The following is a 13,381-nucleotide window of genomic DNA, read 5'->3' as shown; positions in this document are numbered from 1 at the left end:
AAATAAAACCAGCATGCAGAACAAGGTTTTAATTGATTTTATTGCAGATCTCTCCCTTTAATAATGACAGGTTTCCAATGTACTTTTATCCATTTCCTCACATTACTTTGATTCACTCAACGTCAAACTGACACAGTGTTCTTCTGAGGAGTTACAGGACCCAAAAATATGTTGTTGTTTTTTTTTACTTATTTACCTTAACTTAAAAATCTGCGTAGCACTCCTAGAGATGATTATTCCAAAAGACAAATCCCTACAATGCACAGGACTGGTCTACAAAATAAATGTGCATCTTTGAATATGAATGTGATTCCCTTGTGGAAAGATTTATCCTGTCAGGTCTGCATCACTGAAGGTCCCGTCTGCTACAGGCTTCGGGGAGGCCTCTGCGGCTGCCTCTGTAGGAGCTAAAGCCACCACGTCGACTGGATTGAACGGTTTCCAGGGCTTGGATGGGCAGTGGAAGGGGCTGTCGTCTGCAGCTGAGACTACTACATCAGGGGAGCCGAATGTTTTGGCGGCTGTGGTGTCCTCTTCAGAAGATTCTTCTTTAGCTGAGGCCTTGGAGGGGGACGCTGCAGAGGACGATGATGTGGGCTTTGCTATAGTGGGAAGTGAGGGTGTAGGGGGAACCTCAAACAGAAAGTTCCTGAGTGGAGACCAGCCAGGAGGACGGCGCCTGACAAACACCTGAATAAAAGAATACAGAGTAAAACATGTGGATGAATGGATGGACTGATAAATGACTTCATTGACACATGCCTATGACATGTTACAGCTGATAGCAGAATTTTTTTTATCTTAGGTTAAAAGTTGGTGTAGCCAGTTGGTGTAGAGTTGGAGCAGCATTAATGTCACAAATAGAAAGCAGGGGCGTATCAAGAGGGTGGCCTGGGATGTCCCACCACCCCTGAAACCTGATTGGCCACCCCAGGTGCCACCCCTTTATCCTAAACTATGATCTGCTGGGCTATCTGCCCGGTCAGAGGCGGGACCTTAGTTTAAACCTGTTTGATGAGTAATCCAGACTTCTATTTATAAAATGTTTTATGTAATAAAAGTGTTTGCAAGCCAACAGAAGAAGAGGTGAATTAAAGTGTTGAATCCAGAGTGGTTGACTTTTTTAAGGCCTTGAAGAAATGAAATAGGAAGCTTTATGTTATATTTTTATGGCAGCACACTGTTGTGTTGTGATCAATATGTCTATTCATCTTCAAAAATCTTAAACAGGAATGTAAGAAACTGCAATGTTAGTAATTAAAGTAGATATGAAAAATTGCAAATTAATGCAAGGCTCATGACAGGAATATTAGCCACTGGCTTACAAAAGTTAACAATTAGCTGATGAAGCGCCAAACTAAGAGTGATATTAGTGAGAAACATGACTCCAAATAAATTCTCACTATGTGCTTGATGTTTAAATAGAGACATGTTACCATAACAAGAAGCTAACAACATGTTACGACTGTGCGTTGTTCTTCTGCCCCCAAGAGGCCAAAAACATACAAACCGTCAGAACAAAAACAGATATTGCCATTATCATAGCTAAGCAGTCATAATTAAGCAGGTCTGTCGAGGATTTCTCACCATGCCAAAGCTGTGTGCATGGCTTACTAATGGTGTACATTATTATGTGGGATTGACAGTGATGTTAGAAAATGCCTGCCAGGACTACTAGATGAGTAGAATTTTATTCATACAGTGCAAGGAAATGTAGTCTAAGAAAGAGTAAGAACAAACCAGAGCAGGGAAGAATCATGTTATATATTGAGAGTTTTGGGTCACACTCATGGATTGGTTTCTAAAAGAGGCAAAATGCTGTCTCATGTTTGACTTGTTGTGAAAAGCAGGTCTCACCGAGGCCAATGCCCCTTGTTCACACTCTATCTGGATCTGTGGGGGCTCATGTCTCCACGGTGCTACATCCACAGTGGAGTTACAGTTGGCAAACTCCTGCACACATAAATACAAACACACATCAGGTCAAACAGGTTTTTGAAAAGATCACATTATGTCAAAGGTGAGACATGCCTTGTTTTCATGCTTACCACATTGTTTTCATCAGGGACACACTGAAGGGTGAGGTCTTTGTGTTCGTCCTTTGCGCAGATGCTCTTCCTCATATCAAATCTCACCCGGAACCTTAAACCTGCAAGCACCTAGAAGGAAACATACACAAAGCAGGTAGAAACGTTTTCTCCAGCTGACATTCTTCCAGCTTCCTCTGTTCTTATAGCACCCCATCTCTACCTGTCTAGTAGCATGGCCGACGCTGTGCAGGGTGAACAGGTGAGTAGAGTCAGACATGGTATTATACTTGGAGATGGAGGTAGTAAGAGGACCTCTAAGGTCATCTGAGTACTGATCAATCTCCTCCGGGCAGCCCAAACAGGGAGCTTTCTCTGGAACGATGTAATTATCTGGAAAGATCATGAAAAGTGGAGAAACAATGAAACTGAGATAAAGTATGACTGCAAAAGAAAGAAAAGATTTAATATGAGACATAGCAGGGAAAATACTAAATCAACAGATGCTACAGAGAATAAAAACCGTATAAACAACATGCAAACTTTGCTCCTAGAATACTGATTTATAAATAAGATATACATATACCAAAAACAAATCAGTTGATGAAAATGAGATTTATATAAAAGGTTCATTAAATGTGTCAAAATGAGTGATGTGCTGCAGAGTTTTCTAATATCTAAATGAGACAACTGTTCCTCTGAGTGAGGTAGTGATTTCTAATTCTAACAAAGACTATTGTTTAAATTCTCCAATATGATGTGTTCAAAACCAGTTCACATCTCTTTGTGTGCAAGGAAACAACTTTGAATGTTTTTTTGCATCCTGACAGACACGAGCAAAAGAAAGTGTTTTCACGAAAATGGTGTGCTGGAATTTAACAATAATTTATTCATTTTGCAAAATAATTCAGTTTTCAAAATTCAGTTCTGACAGACAGGGACAGTCAGAGCAGCTTAGCAAGAAAAAAAACAACAACTCTGAATGAACTGAAGTTTATAGATTTTTTTTGAAAACCTCCAAATTGCTTTACAATAATCCATAATGCTAAAGACGAGGGCGGAATATAAACTTTCTGTTTCATGACATGCCAAGGAACTTCTCAGAGGAAGCTGCTGATATGTTTTTGAAACTTTGAGTCCAGTGACCTCGAATGACTGTCTTGTTGTCTTGCTTGCTGGGTGTGCGTGTGCGTGCGTGTGTGTGTGTGTGTGTGTGTGTGTGTGTGTGTTGGACGTGCTGTTCTTTAAAAGAACATTTGATTTATATATTTATTTAGAAATATTAGGACTACAAATCATTATTCACACACGGAGTATGAGGGAATGTCTAGCATGATTATTGGAGGAAGAACTTGTTTATGCTGCATCCAGTCTGTTTTAACAGCACCTTTCAAACTTTGATATCGTTACTGAAGCAGCTAAATTCTACTTTAATTTAATTTTCTGAGTGAAGCCTGAAGAGTTGCAAAACACTTTAGAAGCTGGATAGGGAAAGTGAACCCATTTACTGTAGGCTGACAGTGAGCTGGTTAGGCAAACAGATTAAAGTCTAAATTGTCACTGCCTTTTATGGTGTGATAAGTTAATAGTGCACTATCCTATCTGCAAATAGTGTTGATATATTACGCCATTAGACCCCCCTCTGTATCCTCAGCACCCACCAGTGTACATTTTCCTCAATGACTCATTGATTTCTCAGTAAGAAATATGCTGTCCTGGGATAAACAGAGTCATGGTGGATCAAATCAATATACCAGAGATTCATGCTGCGAGAAAACCCTCCATAAATCATCCGATAATCCAAAAACTTTCGGTTAATATGGTATTTGGTTTTCTACTAAGTGTGAGAAGTTTGACGCCACTTTAGGTTCCTACAGCAAGTTTGAAGCTATAGCCAGTTAGCTTAGCTTAGCATAAAGGCTGCTAGCCTGGCTCTGTTTGAAGGCAACGACAGCTAATTAAAGCTCACTGATGGACATGCTATGTCTCTTTTGTTTGATATGTACAAAAATTAAAGTGTAGAAATAATAATAATAATTTAAAAAAAAGAAAATAAAAAGGTTGTGGTTTTACTGAAGGTTACTGTTGTGGTGAACTGGGGACAGTTGCTAGGCAACCAGCTAATACTCCAGGAAGTGAAACCACAAGTTGATTGTTTATACAATTAAGCAAGATATATAATGAGTTAATTAGTGAGCTTTAGAGATGTTTGTCGGCAGATTTTATTGCACTTTCTGTTTCCTTGTGTTTTCATCCTTTATGCTAAGCTAAGCTAAGCTAAGCTAACTGCCTTCCGGCTCCAGCTTCAGCCTACAAACATGAGAGTGATATCTTCTCATCTAACTCTCTACAACATCTTTTTTATTTTTTTAAGTATTCAGTTAATTCTGATGGTTGTAATTGTGTTGCAGTAGAAATCAACAATCCATGCTGGGTTCATCCACCTAAACTCATTTCTTCATTCACTCACCGAGCAGGCAGTCCACCTGTTTAGTGTCTGCTTCAGTTTCTGTCACGTAGACCGTGGCATTGCATGAAATTGGCTCCTGGAGGAGAATTACAGGATAGAGGATGTCAGGATTATGATTTGAGTTATTAATACTGTATAATCCAAAGCTTTACATTAATGCTCCCAACTTTAAGCAGCACCATCTGCTTTACATCTCCCAGGGTTTGAGTACACAGGAGATTTGGAGATTTGTTTATTTACATTTTGGTTATAGATTAATTTAATCAGAGGACAGTCTCATGATCATTACCTTGGGTCCAGTAGTCAGATAGTCACAGTCTGTCCAGGATTTACTGCTCCCAGCCTGACAGTCACTCCTCCTGGTGGTGAACTGCAGTGAGTACACCGAGTCTGAGCCATTCTCTGACTGTGGACACACACACACACGCGCACACAATTAGAGTGTACCAGAGGTCAAAGTGTCTAAACATGTTTTCTTAGAATTTTTTTGGTAATCGTGCCACAGCTTTAGTTTCTCATCGTCACTTCCAGTTTCAGCTCTGAAATACGATGGGTGGATCACATCTGTTCACATCCAAATAAATAAACTCCAGTTGATTTAACTACAGTTTTGTGCAAATCCAACCTCTCATTTCAGATTAAGGCTATACAGGCAAAACATACAATAAGCTCAAAAAATGGTGTGCACTGTGGCAGTGATATCAGTCATACAGAGGGGTAGAATTGGTATGAAAGGGCTCTTATTAATATTTTCCACTCCATTAATCAGTGAAGAATAAAGATGTCTTGTACATTTTCACATATAACTGTACATTCTGTTTAATTTTATTTAGTCACCATTTGAATCTCTCTTGATAGTACTTCCATTAAGGGGGACCTTAATAATCTCATATAATGCTTTGTCAGTGCCAAAAAGCACTGTGTACCTCTGCCCTTTTACAGATATGATGACAATAGGAGCATAGGAGCTGCTAAGAGAGTCAATCACAGTAATAATAAAAAGCAACCATTTATCAGAAACACCTACAGTATGTTAAAAACACTCTGCACTTTTATATATTACTGGAATATCAGTATTTTTGATGACTGTACTGAGACGAAGCTGTTCGTAGTGAATATGCAGAAAGTCACACCCTTTTTATAATCACTGTACCTTGCTGGCTGTTAGTATCTGATAGAGGGCCAGAATGTTTCCAGTGGTCAACTTCTTGTTGAACTTGTGCACAGCGCTGTTGGCAGCCTTCTCTACAGATGGGTCGTCACAGAAGATCAAGACACCAGGCTGGACCTTGGCCTGGAGGAGGAAGAAAAGGAGAATTATAATGAAATTCTGCCTTAATGAAAACATCTGAGTGGGAACGTGACAAAGTAAATGTTGTGCGATTTGTTCTTTGCTTCTTTACTGCACTACATTTCAGAGGGATATTGTATTTTTCTCCTCTACATTTATCTGACCGCTTTTATTACAGATACAATTTAACCAACAAAACACATGATCATCTAATGAAATATGATGCTTTGCCATCAAGTGCTGCAAAGTATATGAGGTACTGTAGTTAAACATAACATAAAATATTTCTTACATAATAATACAGCTTCTAAAGGGGTCATTTTGCTGAACAATGATGACTTTTATGAGTAAATTTGTGCAGACAATAATTACTTTAACTTAAATTAGACTTTGTGTACTTGACAGTACTGTACTTGAGTAGCATTATCATTTTATACTTATTCTCCACTGCATTTTAAAGGAAGATATTTCTACAACTACAGTTATCTCACAGATATTGGCTACTTTCCATAATCAGTTTATGTATGATAAATATGATCTTATAAAATATGATGCCAACCCAGCTAACTAGCACTGCTGTAAGACTCTGCAGCCTAATAGTTCACCTGGTCTCACAGAGTAATCAGAGTTTTAAGTTATGGTCTCTGATACTTTCTCTCTCCTCACCTCCCCAAAGACTAAGCTGTAGAGGCCCAGCAGGCCCAGCACACACAGCCCCACTCCGCTCCTCATCGTCCAATCCTGATGGATGTTTGGCTCTGCTCTGCTACAAAGAAAAGAAAATGGCAAATATCACGGCATTTGATGAGCACTTAATAAATATACACACATTTCATGTCCAAATCACATCCTAACACTGGCTATTTCCTGCTGGATCAATCTCAAATTTCTTATTTGTGGCTGTAAAATGAGCAGGTTTATCATTTTTAAGGTTTCCAATAAAACTGAACAAGTCTTAAGTGTAGAGTCTTACGATACAGTACTCACAGTTTCTGCAGGTAGAGGCCTGCTGTCTATCCCGCCGAGCTTAAAGAGACTCAACTCCTGTCTACAGAGGGATGGACGACAGACTGAAGTTCTCCTGAAACTGTAGGTGGGAACCCTGAGATGATGACACATTGATAGACGCACACAGAGGACAGGAGGGCACAGAGGACACACACACACACACACACACACACTAATTCTGAAAATGCTCAGTCGATAAAAGGAGAGTAAATGTTTGCTCTTTTGTTTGCCCTCCTACCTGTCGAGTCAATATAACAGTATCAGAGAGAGAAGAGTGCATGTAAGGAGATGTTCTAACTTCCTTCATTAGTGACTTTGCAAACACTCCACATAAACACACATCAAGATACATACTCATAAATTAGACGATATAAAGTAGAGCTGATTTACTATATGGTCAAACATCCCTAACTGTACTTATGTAGGGGCTACTGTTGTGTGTGTGTGTGTGTTTGGTGAGTTTTGTGTGTTTTAAGTGGTACTTTGTCCCTGTCGACCTTTAGCCTATACCACTGTGATTTCCCCACAGCTCCTCTGTTAAATAAGGTGAAATGTGTTTGAATGTTACACTCCATATACATAGATGTATCTTCCAGACATTGTGTTTGCTTTGTCTGTGTGTAATTACTGTACAGGATTAAGTTCACCAAGTACAACAAGTTAACTGTCACCTGATGACGACATGTCTAAATCTTCCATGTGTCCCTCACTGATGTTCTACTTAAAGAACCTCTTCAGCTCCAGTGTGTGTGGCTGTGTAAGGACAGATACAAAGTGAGTTATTACATATGTGTTTTAGAATAAATAAAAAGAAAATAATTTTGTAAAATTCAGAGCAGATTTATAAGAGCATAATTCTGCCCTCTTGTGCTTACACATGCACTATGAAGAAATTCAGCTAAAAGTAGAGACCCTATGACAGGGGTGGCCAACCAGCCAGGGACTTAGAGCTTTTTACTGTGGTATTGCAAAGACCCACATTATGTACGCGTGCACACACACACACCCTCACTCTCCCTCATATACAAATACACACACACACAGAATGAAATATTAACAATTTACAATTCACAAATGTCACACACCCCTACTATGAAACAGGAGATTGACAAAAATGGGCTTAAACTCATCCCAGGACTACAGGCCAGACTTTTGCTCAGCCAGATTCACATCACCCTGCAAGTTCTGCCTACCAAGACCAGTGTCCAGTTATTTCACTCACTTATTCAATCACTCACTGATATTTCAATCACGTCAGTTTAATAAAATTTACTTCGTCGTATGTTTTTTTTCTTTAGCACGGCAATGTTCCACGCCACTTTGTAGGAGGCAAAAGTCACTGTCTCAGCATGCTTGGCATATTGTTGGAACATCTGGGTCTGTTGTCTTGTCTTGTGCTCGTCAGGTTGCCCCCACCCCACCCCAAGATAATTGGTTCGATGGCATGTTTGTGGCTCTTTTAAGCAGTAATAGCCCAATACACACGAGCATAACAATAATTAAAAGGAGAGGGAAGACACACAAAAAATTCTTAAAGTTTTTTGTTGTTTTTTTAAAGTTGGAGAGCCACGTTCTTATTGGCCAAGACCCGCATGCAGCTCCCGAGCTGCGGGTTGGCCACCCCTGCCCTATAACATGCTGGTGTGCATTGTGGCATCAACTTTAATGGGGGAACCATGGGGTCAACAATAAACAAAGGCAAAAAGTCAAGTATATTTTTCTCGAATCTTTGTTTTTAATTAGTCCAGTGAGATTTAGGTTTCTGTCTTTACAGAATATAATATGCACTATGTAAATATGTAACTACGTTATGATGAATGGACTAAGCAAACACAGACTTTAGATAGTACCTTTTGGGTTTTTCACCTGATTTTTGTGTTTTTGTACTTTTTAGTGTCAAAGGGTTTGAGTTGGGTGTAATCTACAATCTCACCACCAGATGCCAATAAATCCTACACTACACTGGACATTTACTAATGTGACTTACAAATTACTCAAACTTTCTTGCAAAGAGTTAGATGAGAAGATCAATACAGCGCTCATAAATGTTTGTTAAATATAAAGCTATAAAGCTGCTAGCCACTGCTATGAAGTGGCGACCTGTCATGGGTGTACCCTGCCTCTCGCCTGATGTCAGCTGGAATCAGCTCCAGTAAGCCACGATCCTGCAGAGGGTAGTAGGTTATAGATGATGGATGGATATATAAACTGTAGTGAGAGGAGTTCAACAAATGTAGTCACAAGGGGGCACAAGCCAGTGTCTTATTGTGCCAGTCCCAAGCCCGGATAAATACAGAGGGTTGTGTCAGGAAGGGCATCCGACGTAAAACTTGCCAAATTAAACATGTGAATCGAATTTATGACTTCCATACTGGATCGGTCGAGGTCCAGATTAACAACGACCGCCATCGGTGCTGTTCACCTACAGGGTGCCGGTGGAAATTGGACTACTGTTGGTCGAAGAAGGAGAGGAGGAAGGCGTGTTCGTAGGAAGAGGGAGATGAGGAAAGACAAGAGTCTAGGACTGAGAGTAGGGACTTTGAATGTTGGAACTATAACAGGAAAAGGTAGAGAGTTGGTTGACATGATGCAGAGGAGGAAAGTAGACATACTGTGTGTCCAGGAGACCAGGTGGAAAGGTAGCAAGGCTAGAAGCTTAGGTGCAGGGTTCAAGTTGTTCTATCATGGTGTAGGTAGGAAGAGAAATGGAGTTGGAGTTATCTTGAAGGAGGAGTTTGTTAGGAGTGTACTGGAGGTAAAAAGAGTGTCAGATAGAGTGATGAGTCTGAAGCTAGAAATCAAAGGTGTGATGTTCAATGTTGTTAGTGGGTATGCTCCACAGGTAGGATGTGAGCTGGAGGAGAAGGAGAAATTCTGGTTGGACCTTGATGAAGTGATGCAGAGCATCCCTAGAAGTGAGAGAGTTGTCATTGGTGCAGACTTTAATGGACATGTTGGTGCAGGAAACAGAGATGATGAGGAGGTGATGGGCAGGTTTGGTATCCAGGAGAGGAACGCAGAAGGACAGATGGTGGTTGATTTTGCAAAAAGGATGGAAATGGCTGTAGTGAATACTTTCTTTCAGAAGAGGCAGGAACATAGGGTGACCTATAAGAGTGGAGGTAGGAGCACACAGGTAGACTACATCTTGTGTAGACGGTGTAATCTGAAGGAGATCAGTGACTGCAAAGTAGTGGTAGGTGAGAGTGTAGCCAGACAGCATAGGATGGTGGTGTGTAGGATGATGCTGGTGGTGAGGAAGATGAAGAGGGCAAAGGCAGAGCAGAGGACGAAATGGTGGAAGCTGAAAAAGGAAGAGTGTTGCATGACTTTTAGGAAGGAGTTGAGACAGGCTCTGGGTGGGAGGTGTCAGGAGGTGCTTCCAAACGACTGGACAACTACAGCTAATGTGATCAGGGAGACAGGTAGGAGTGTACTTGGTGTGTCATCTGGAAGGAAAGTAGATAAGGACACTTGGTGCTGGAATGAGGAGGTGAAGGAGTGTACAGGGAAGGAGGAGTACAGGGAGATGCAGCATAAGGTGAGAGTTGAGGTGGCAAAGGCCAAACAAGGGGCTTACGATGACTTGTATGCTAGGTTGGACAGTAAGGAGGGAGAGACTGATCTATACAGGTTGGCAAGGCAGAGAGACAGAGATGGGAAGGACGTGCAGCAGGCTAGGGTGATTAAGGATAGGGATGGAAGTGTACTGACAGGTGCCAGTAGTGTTATGGGAAGATGGAAAGAGTACTTTGAAGAGTTGATGAATGAGGAAAATGAGAGAGAACGAAGAGCAGAAGAGGTGACTGTTGTGGACCAGGAAGTAGCAAAGATTAGTGAGGATGAAGTGAGGAGGGCATTGAAGAGGATGAAGAGTGGAAAGGGTCCTCATGATATACCTGTGGAGGTATGGAAGTGTCTAGGAGAGATGGCAGTACATTTTTTGACTGGGTTGTTCAACATGATCTTAGATAGTGAGAATATGCCAGAGGAATGGAGGAGAAGTGTGATGGTGCCCATTTTTAAGTGTGAATATATATAGTGAATATATTGGTAGAAGGATGCTGAGTTTTGAACTGCCAGACAGGAGGCCTAGAAGACCAAAGAGGAGGTTTATGGATGCAGTGAAAGAGGACATGAAGGTAGTTGGTGTGAGAGAAGAGGATGCAGAAGACAGGGTTAGATGGAGGCAACTGATTCGCTGTGGCAACCCCTGATGGGAAAAGCTGAAAGGAGAAGAAGAAGGAGTGAGAGGAGTTCAACGAGAGATGAATTGCATTTTGTCTTTAGTGCTCGCAGCATTGAAATATGACATTATAAAATTTTTCATAGCAGCATTCTTGTTATTCATGTTAATCCAGAACATGCTCCTAACAGTTTTTGAACCTTGGGCAGCAAGGCCTGAGCATTTGTGTATGGATCACATGCTCTAGCAGGTGAGCTACTAAGTATTGAACATAACATGCCCATTTCTCTTTTACCCATGTGCCTTAAATGCAAGACAAAAATATGACTCTGGTCAAACTGCAAGCTGCACAGGTGCTGTTTCAATGTGCTAAGGGCTGTCAAGCTCTGTGCAAGATGCTATTTGGGGGCCCCTATTTTATCAAACTATGGTCATGTTTCTGCAGCACAACACTAAATCTTCGAGTCTATAGGCTTACCCAAGTCTGCAACGTCAACCATGGAACCCTGGGATGCAGGCATCTTCTAACTGCATGTGGAGGCGATGGTTGCACGATAAAAGCAAAGGCTGGAGATGTTAGTCTGCAGGTGGAGGAGGCTGTAACTCTTTGGCAGAGGCTGTAGGTTTAGGTTTACAGAGGCTGCAGATGGAGCAGGGTTCTTTAGATGTTTAGCGTTCAATGAAACAGAGCACTTCAGAGGCTGTAGTTGTTTTCTATAGATTCTGAAGGTAGATGTGGGTGCAGTGATTGACAGTCATAGTTCGCTGACAAAGGCTACATTTATTAACGTCTTTCATTTCTTAGCACAGGTGTTACTGAGAACTTGATCACTGGCTGTGCTGGGTTTATATGTCCCAGTAAAACAGTGTGACAGTGAGACATCATTCATTTTTGCACATTGACTGGTGTTGATTGCTCCTCTCCTTCAGGTGGAGACAATGTAGGACAAACAAACACAAGTGGTTTCTATTCACAGTGCGATCCCGCTACTCAACGGCTCGGGGGCTTTGACCGATACAGAATACAACTGTTCGTCAGAGATCTACAACTGCAACCTACAGCATTACTTTGTGACTGACTCTACCAGCCAAAGAAAATGCAGCGCCTGAGGAACCCCAGAGGTGACCAGAGGAGTGATGAAGAGCAGACCGTATGCGGCTGCTTTTGTGAGACCAGCTGCCAACTCAACCAAGAGCTGGAGGAGACAAAAGCACAGCTGAAGAGACAGAAATCCTTGAAAGAGACATTCATCAACAAGGAAAAAGAGACAAGGCAAGAGCTAGAGAGACTGAAGAAGTACACCGATCCAGAAACTCTCAGCACTGCAAAGATCGCCAACCAGGTGAGAGACAACACCAAGAGGAGGAAGAAGAAACTGCAGAAACAACTGCAAGTGGACTATGAGGAGCTGCAGGTGGCCCACATCATTAATGAGGAGAAGTTCACCAACGAGTTCCAGGCAGAGAAGAACAAGAACAAGCTTCTCCAAGAGGAACTGGAACGGCTCCGAATTTCATACCAAGTGCTCAATGCAAGGTATGAACATGATGTTCCCAAAATCAGAAAGCAGGCTGATGCCCTTCAGCATGATCTTGATAATGAGATCTTGCAGAAGCATCTCCTGCAATCTGACTATGAAGAAGCCATCGCTGCACTGCAGGAGGAGAGAGACAAGAACAAGACTCTCCAAGAACAAATGGACAAAATGAGTGTGTCACTCCGTGAGGTCAAGCAGCAGGCTGACACCCTTAGGTCTGACCTCGAGACTGAACTCAAGCAGAAGAAACTTCTGCAGACAAATTATGAGGAGCTGGAAGAGGCACACAAACGGAGCCAGGACAAGTTCTCTGCTGACACAGAGAAGGAGAAGAACAAGATTCTCGAGCAAGAACTGGACAAAAATCACAAGATTACCCAGAAGTATGAAACCGAAGTCATCACGGTCAGACAGCAGGCTGACACCGTTCAGTGTGACCTTGAAAAGGAAGTCAAGTCTCATGCAGTCTCAGTGTCAGGCTTGTGTATGACCCAAAAGTTGAGGGCTGAGCAGGAAGCCCTCTGTCAAAAGATGGCGGAGGAGATGGCTATCCTGCAGCAAAATGCCTTTGAGAAGGAGAAGATTTTTGAGAGAGAGCTGGATGAACTGAAAACTCAGCTCAGAGTTCAGATCTCACTCAACCTGAAGCTCTCCACTGAGCTGAAAGCTGAGAGAGAGGCTCTCTAAAAAATCACCGGTTGTGATGACAACCAACCACCGAAGGAGACTGAAGCTGCTGAGGAGAGGCAGTGCGAGCAGCAGGAGACCAGCAATCCTGCACTGGCCCTCGAATCCAAGAGAGAGGCTCAGGGAAATCAGGACAGCACAACCACCTTCTGTCTGGAAGAGAACCCGTTACTT

General features: G+C 41.8%; 1 protein-coding gene across 2 annotated transcripts; it reads right to left on the bottom strand.

Annotated features, from left to right (window-relative positions):
- Positions 1–21: 21 nt before the first annotated feature.
- On the bottom strand, positions 22–6,911 carry kng1 (kininogen 1). 2 transcript variants are annotated; one of them, XM_010748675.3, is made up of 9 exons: positions 6,776–6,911; positions 6,455–6,554; positions 5,651–5,791; positions 4,787–4,903; positions 4,498–4,573; positions 2,251–2,420; positions 2,049–2,159; positions 1,858–1,953; positions 22–690 (listed from the first exon to the last, which is right to left on the bottom strand). In XM_010748675.3, the coding sequence occupies exons 2-9, from the start codon at positions 6,518–6,520 to the stop codon at positions 328–330; spliced, it is 1,140 nt and encodes a 379-aa protein (XP_010746977.2). In that variant the 5' UTR covers positions 6,521–6,554; positions 6,776–6,911; the 3' UTR covers positions 22–327. The 2 variants fall into 2 exon arrangements, with proteins under 2 accessions (XP_010746977.2, XP_019117333.1); XM_019261788.2 differs by having other exon boundaries at positions 6,455–6,551; positions 6,776–6,885.
- Between the last annotated feature and the right edge of the window lie 6,470 nt (positions 6,912–13,381).

Source organism: Larimichthys crocea, chromosome XVII (genome assembly GCF_000972845.2).
Source record: "Larimichthys crocea isolate SSNF chromosome XVII, L_crocea_2.0, whole genome shotgun sequence".
NCBI lineage: Eukaryota > Metazoa > Chordata > Actinopteri > Sciaenidae > Larimichthys > Larimichthys crocea.
Note: the sequence above shows the minus strand (reverse complement) of the source record. Positions and strands in the feature narration are given on the sequence as shown.

Bases quoted from the DNA above. Each gene is read 5' to 3' on its own strand.
- kng1 (XM_010748675.3), bottom strand. From the start codon at position 6,520: ATGAGGAGCGGAGTGGGGCTGTGTGTGCTGGGCCTGCTGGGCCTCTAC. The intron at 2,160-2,250 runs GTAGAGATGGGG...GTTTCCTTCTAG, and splicing joins TCGGCCATGCTACTAGACAG to GTGCTTGCAGGTTTAAGGTT. The intron at 1,954-2,048 runs GTAAGCATGAAA...TTATGTGTGCAG, and splicing joins TCCCTGATGAAAACAATGTG to GAGTTTGCCAACTGTAACTC.